Below are 6,654 nucleotides of genomic sequence, written 5' to 3'. Positions count from 1 at the left end.
GGGTTTTCCTTCATTGTAAATAAGATTTGTGAAAGATCTATGAATCCTGAATATACTTCAAGAGAAATAAGAAGTCTTTTCTCTTCTCCCTACTTTTGTCTTCTTCTAAATTTATATAGTTTCATAACACGTTATCAGCACAATTGTTCTATTCTTAAAGAATGATGAAGAAGACGGGAAAGTACAAAAGAGATCTTGCATAAGTTATGCAATAAGGTTCTTATATCTTCAAAGTATGATTTATCTTTATGTCATAATTATTCATCTAACAGATCTGGATGTACCATCTAAAGTAAGTATTTAAAGAGACTTGTCGACTTTCTATACATTTAATTTTAATCGACTGCGAAGAGAATTCCTTAATTTATTTTAATAATTAAATAAGCACAATTTAGTGAAAGGTATATTTTCAACCTTTATATGAGGTATGTGATCTATTAAGCTATATTTATTAACTACTAATGTTGATTATAATAAATCAATAATCTCAATTTTGTGTGTAATTATAATGTACGATCATATTAATGATCATCAAAAGTGATAAAATTAAAATTACTTTGAAGACTTGAGGTTGAGCCTCATTATGGGTAAGACGATAGATTTAAGTTTTATTGCACCAAAAGAATAAGATGATGGATTTATGTCCAATCGCAAAACGAGGTAAGATGTTGGATTAAAGTCCTGATGCACCATGATGATAAGATACTGAGTTCAAGATCCATCGATTTATGACCTAAGACATTTTTATATGGATAAGACATTGAATGTTAGTCTCAATGCACCATATTAATGATATAATAATGACTAAAGGGAAACTAATGTGTTTTTTATGAGAAATCATGAAATTTACTGAATTTGCTCAATTACGTAAAGTGAATGTGGTTGTAGTGCATAATATATCTGAAAGAAGACAAGTGATTGAATAATGCACATAGATATGGAATGAGGTACTAAAGTTATCATTATTTGATATGCTCACATATTTGTGTTTCATTCATGAAGAATGAAAACTTTTGATAAATGCTAAAAATATAGATTCATTCTCTAAAAGGAATGAGGTGTAAGTCACCATGCTAGGCATGAGAAAGATTGCGATCTTTGATTAACGATGTGGTATCATCAAGAATGTCTCTAAGAAGACATGTATTATAGAAACGTTTTATACTTTATCTTCAGGCTTGTATTGGACAAGAATTAGTTCAATTGAGACACATTCTATTATAAATAAGAAGTTTTCTAATTTCAATACTTTCTTAATTTGGCGTGATTGTTTGAGACATCATTAGTCTATAATGTTTAGACGAATTGTGAAAAATTAAAATGGAAATCCGTTGAAGAACCTAAAAATTCTTTTAAATGGTGAGTTTTATTTTAATGATTGTTAGCAAGGCAAGCTAATTGTGAGACCATCATAAACAAAAGTTAAGATTGAATTCTCTGCGTTCTAGGAACGTATACAAATATTTGTGGACCTAGTCATCCGCCTAGTGGATTGTTTAGACATTTAATGGTCCTAATAAATGTTTCTTCTATATGGTCTCATGTATGCCTATTATTATCTTGCAACTTGATGTTTGCAAAAATGTTGGCACAAATAATATGTTACATGCACAATTTTCTTCAAATTAGTTCATTCAATGATGGGATCATGACTCACCTAAAGGGTGAAGTAATTGAGAAAAAATAAATCTGAAAATTACTCTTGGATTAATAAAATTGAAATTTACTCATATAATAGTAAATCAAAAATTTACTAAAGCAAAAGGCACATGACGTAGTAAACTTGGAGTTTACGAGCACTAACAATTTTATTAGTTGGCATGAATAATTTGGTCATCCCAAAGATGTGCATACTGAGTAATGGACATACATTGAAAAACTAGAAGATTCTTTAAGAATTCTTTACGTTGCTTGTTCTCGTGATAAAGTTGATTGGATCAACTAATGTTGAGACTAAATCCCTAAATTCTGAAAAGTATAAAAGGTGAATATGGGTCTGTTCACCTATCATGTGATATGATAAAAAGATGTATCTATAAGATAATTACATGTATTTTTGTTGTCAACATGTAGTTTGACATTCAAAAAATTGTTTGTGCAAAAATAATTGAGTCAAGAGCACAATTTAAGAATATGTAATCAAGACAATTTATCTTGATAATATTGATAAATACTCAAGATGATGTGACACTAAATGTCTCAAATAGTTAAATAATTGTTTATGAAAATAAAGCTTCATATGTTTGTATGAAATTCGATATTGTATACAAAAGTAATTGTATGCATCAGACCGATAAATTATGATAAAATTTTCTTTCAATTGATTTATGATCGGGGATCAAATATTTTTCATCTGATTATTTTGATATGTGGTATATAATCATGAATATGCATTGATGCATAAGGATAGATTCTCCAAAGATTGAGATATATGTTAGTTTGTCTAACATAAGGGGGAGACTAGAAGCAACACAAAAATTGTAAATACTCCTATTGAATGCCCCTTAAAGATAGAGTCTACGACATGCATGAAGCATGATAGGCTAATCAATTCTAAATACAATAATCCTTGAAAAGGGGGGAGGATCAAAGAATCAAAATGATCATAATAAAGAGACAATATGATCTTGGAGAGCCTACGACATAACACTTTATAAAACCTCATGAGAGGGGTAGCTACATAAAAATAATGAAGTGATGAGATCTCAATAAGTTTTATCGTATTGTGAATCGATACAAAATGGTATATCGTTGACGATATCTTTGATACAATAGTGCGCAATATTGTAAAAGATTATGAGGATATGAATTCTACATCTATTAAAGCATGCTTGTGTAGAAATAATTATCAAGTGAAAAATGGAATAATGCATCTTGGTAAGCGTAAAACTTATTTGCTTGCAATCTAGGCACTAAAAGATGTCATACATCTAATATTAAATGTTGTTACTTGACGAAATTGATATGAAAATATCCAATGGGTTCAAAATCTAAAGCATATACAAGTTTTTGGAAAACTTGTTTATCATCTTCATAAGGATTAAATAGGTTCAAAATGCATAGAGCATATACAAGTATTATTATGCAAGTTGACGACTAGAATTAAAACTCTTGAAGAGTTTTCAAAAGGCAATAGATTATTTGTTTAAAGAAGTAGAAGTAAGAAACTTGCAAAAATCTTTGATCCTGAAGAAAATATTCATAAAAGCAGATAGAAGAAAATATATTTCATCAAGGTTTTTCTACACTCATAAGCTCCCAAGAATGGTGATATCAACATGCAAGAGGTCTGTTCAAGTAATATTATTGTTGATTTATTCACTAAGTCTCTACCAACTACAATTTTCAAGAAGATGATGCACAAGCTTGGAAAACTAAGAAAATAGTCTCTGAATTGATGTTGTCATTAGGGGGAGTTAATACGCAATATACTCTTTTTTCCTCACAAGGTTTTGTCCCACTGAATTTTCCTTGTAAGATTTTTAATGAGACATCCATAACGCGTATTATTAGATATGCGTTCTCTTTTTTCTTCACTAGATTTTTTCCTAGTGGATTTTATCTAGTAAGGTTTTAACGAGGCACATAATCTACCGATATTCAAGGGGGGAATGTTATAATCAATTTGTATTATAGTGAATGTCTAATTATGTGGAGTCCTTGTAGGATATGGTTAGGAATCCTACTTGGGGACCAAGTAATATTTTTCGTATGAATAAAGGGTTTTTATTCATTGTAAATAAGATTTTTGAAAGATATATGAATCCTGAATATACTTCAAAAGAAATAAAGAGTCTTTTTTCTTCTTCCTACTTTCTTCTACTTTTAAGTCTATATAGTTTCATAACAAAATAACATTTTTTAAATATTTTTAACATAACAAAGTGCTCCGCAACATGGTTGAGTGAATACTTGTTGTGACCATACGCACAGGTCTACCTCGGCGTCCATAGGATTAACAACGCATCTTAATCTTAAAGTAGTTATTTATAGGCATATTTGTCAAAATAATGAAAGCGCCATAGTTGACTGACACATAAAATGACTAACCATGGGGCCATAAATAATCCCCAAAAAATATAGAAAGATCAAATACTAATTAATTAGAATTTCTATAATTGGAGAAATCTCTTTTGTCAACTCATGTATCTTGGTTGAGTAATTTTAAATATGCTATAGACAATATTATATGAAAGGCATAATATATATATTATATTTTAAACTTAGTTTTAAATTTTAATTTTTAAATAAATAAACACATGAGTTTTACGTGACACAATAAAGATAAAAAAATGACATGTAGCCGTCCCCTTGTAATTACAATAGATCTTATTTGAGTCACTTTCAACTTTTGCCATCACATTTGACCGCAGAGAACTTGGACTATGCTATTTTACAAACGTATCTTCATGTCAACTAGCTTCAGTGCAGCTAATAAATTGATAGACTATATCTGTGAACAATTGACCCAATTTCTATCAATTCACAATATTTAAAATCTTAAGAAGAAATTGAAGGGATGGCACAAATTGGAGATGGAAGATGGTCTCTTCATGGCATGACTGCCCTTGTTACTGGTGGCACTAGGGGCATTGGGTAAGCAACATAATTAATTTCGACCTAGTTTTTTCCTCTGTTTTTTGTTTATTTATTAAATTATACATTCCTATTTAGGTATGCCATAGTTGAAGAATTAGCGAGTTTTGGTGCATCGATCTATACATGTTCTCGCAATAAAAAGGACTTAGATGAATGTTTAGAGAAATGGCAAACGAAAGGTTATAAAGTAAATGGTTCTACATGTGACTTGTTCTTAGAAGATCAAAGAATCGAGTTGATTGGCAAAGCCACTCAACATTTCAATGGGGAACTTGACATCCTTGTAAGTTATATATCTACGCTGACAATGTAAATGAAATTTGAGTGATGATAATATAGTTAGTTGTTTTTATGTTTTAGGTAAATAATGCTGCTATATGTGTACCAAAAGAGACAACACAAATTACTTCAGCAGATTGTTCACTAATGATGGGAACCAATTTTGAAGCTTCATATAACTTGTGTCAATTAGCATATCCTTTTCTGAAAGGTTCTGGGAAGGCTAGCGTTGTGTTCATCTCTTCTATCTCTGGGATCATGGCTATCCCTTTTGTTTCTCTCTATGCAGCAACAAAAGGTTTCATCTCTTGTTTTTATACGAAGTTTCTATAGTCATACAAATGTTACTAATACCACATGTTTCATAAGTCATTAGTGATTTGGTTCACAAAAACATTGTGTTTTACAATTATTCAATCAAAATAACAAACACTAAATTTACTACTTACTTTACTAACCATTCATTTTGATTTGATCTACTTTTGTTTAGGAGCAATAAATCAATTAACGAAGAACTTGGCCTGCGAATGGGGTAAAGATAATATTCGAGTTAATGCTGTTGCACCTTGGATTATTGATACCGCCCTTACAGATACTGTAGCTGTAAGTATCTTTTTCTTTTTATATAAAAAAGAAAATAGTTTGATATACTCCTCAACTCTGTGATTTGGAACTGTCATTTGACTACACAAATGACTCAGATATACCGTAACTTATGTTTTGTAGGAAGATTTTGAGTCATCAGATGTGGAGAAGTTAATAAAGAGAACTCCAATTAGCAGGATGGGAAAGCCAAATGAAGTGTCATCACTTGTGGCTTATTTATGTTTTCCAGCTGCTGCTTATATAACTGGCCAAATCATTTGTGTTGATGGTGGAAAAACTGTTTCTGGATTTCCATGATTAATTACTTACTTACATGTTTAAACTTTCTATTCAATTGGGGAAAGGATCATAAATCATAATAATTGTCAATTTTACAAAGCAGTCAAACGTCAAACTTTTTTTTGGGGGGTCTTCGTATGTCGTTATGGTATGATTGTATTTACATACTTTACGGAGTTTTATTTATGGGACATTCCCTTAGGTTCCAAAGGTTCGGAAACGTATTAAGGAACTTATATCTCGTGTTTGGATGATTATATGCAAATTTAGTGGTGTTTTGAATCGAATTTCAAACTGAACGTTGAGGCTGAAAAAGATAGTCTTATCTATGTCACGTGTATTACACTATGTCACTTGCATATCATTTATATGTCATATGTATATTATCTATGTAAAATATTGATGCTCATAACAATATGCATACGATATTCATTGATATACAATTATGATACATAGATATATGGGTGATAGACACTGCCAACTATCACTAAAATCACCACTAATCTCCAACAAATCACTCCAATTGAATATGTTATCTCCCTTAAAGTGTACATAGTAAAAAATAATTCCAAAATCTCATATCCAAAAATTCAAATCTCGAATGTTCATCAATGAAGTTATGTGGCATTTCTTTATGACTTAGTTTTCTAATTAGTATTCGCACAATTAGTGATTGATTTGTGTTTTCAGCTTCGAATAATGTTATTCAACTTAGTTGCAAATAAATACTTGAATCACTCTTTTCCGATGACGTAGCGGCAAACATGGATTTACACATTCACCCTTCAAATTTAGCAATTGAATTTGAATTATAATTTACACCAACATGCAATAGTGTTAACGTTCGATTTTTCAAGCTCAATGACTGAAAGACCAACTGATTCATTCTCA

General features: G+C 30.5%; 1 protein-coding gene across 1 annotated transcript; it reads left to right on the top strand.

Annotated features, from left to right (window-relative positions):
- The first annotated feature begins 4,365 nt into the window (after positions 1–4,365).
- LOC101263402 (tropinone reductase homolog) lies at positions 4,366–6,050 on the top strand. The gene is made up of 5 exons (XM_004237357.5): positions 4,366–4,596; positions 4,675–4,882; positions 4,960–5,176; positions 5,369–5,481; positions 5,605–6,050. Exons 1-5 carry the CDS (start codon positions 4,520–4,522, stop codon positions 5,779–5,781), a joined length of 792 nt encoding a protein of 263 aa, XP_004237405.1. The 5' UTR covers positions 4,366–4,519; the 3' UTR covers positions 5,782–6,050.
- Positions 6,051–6,654: the final 604 nt, after the last annotated feature.

This window comes from Solanum lycopersicum, chromosome 4 (genome assembly GCF_036512215.1).
Source record: "Solanum lycopersicum chromosome 4, SLM_r2.1".
In the NCBI taxonomy this organism is placed as follows: domain Eukaryota; kingdom Viridiplantae; phylum Streptophyta; class Magnoliopsida; order Solanales; family Solanaceae; genus Solanum; species Solanum lycopersicum.
The sequence above is the reverse complement of the archived record's forward strand: the minus strand, read 5'-3'. Positions and strand labels throughout refer to the sequence as shown.

Bases quoted from the DNA above. Each gene is read 5' to 3' on its own strand.
- LOC101263402 (XM_004237357.5), top strand. From the start codon at position 4,520: ATGGCACAAATTGGAGATGGAAGATGGTCTCTTCATGGCATGACTGCC. The intron at 4,883-4,959 runs GTAAGTTATATA...TTTATGTTTTAG, and splicing joins ATGGGGAACTTGACATCCTT to GTAAATAATGCTGCTATATG. The intron at 5,482-5,604 runs GTAAGTATCTTT...TATGTTTTGTAG, and splicing joins CCCTTACAGATACTGTAGCT to GAAGATTTTGAGTCATCAGA.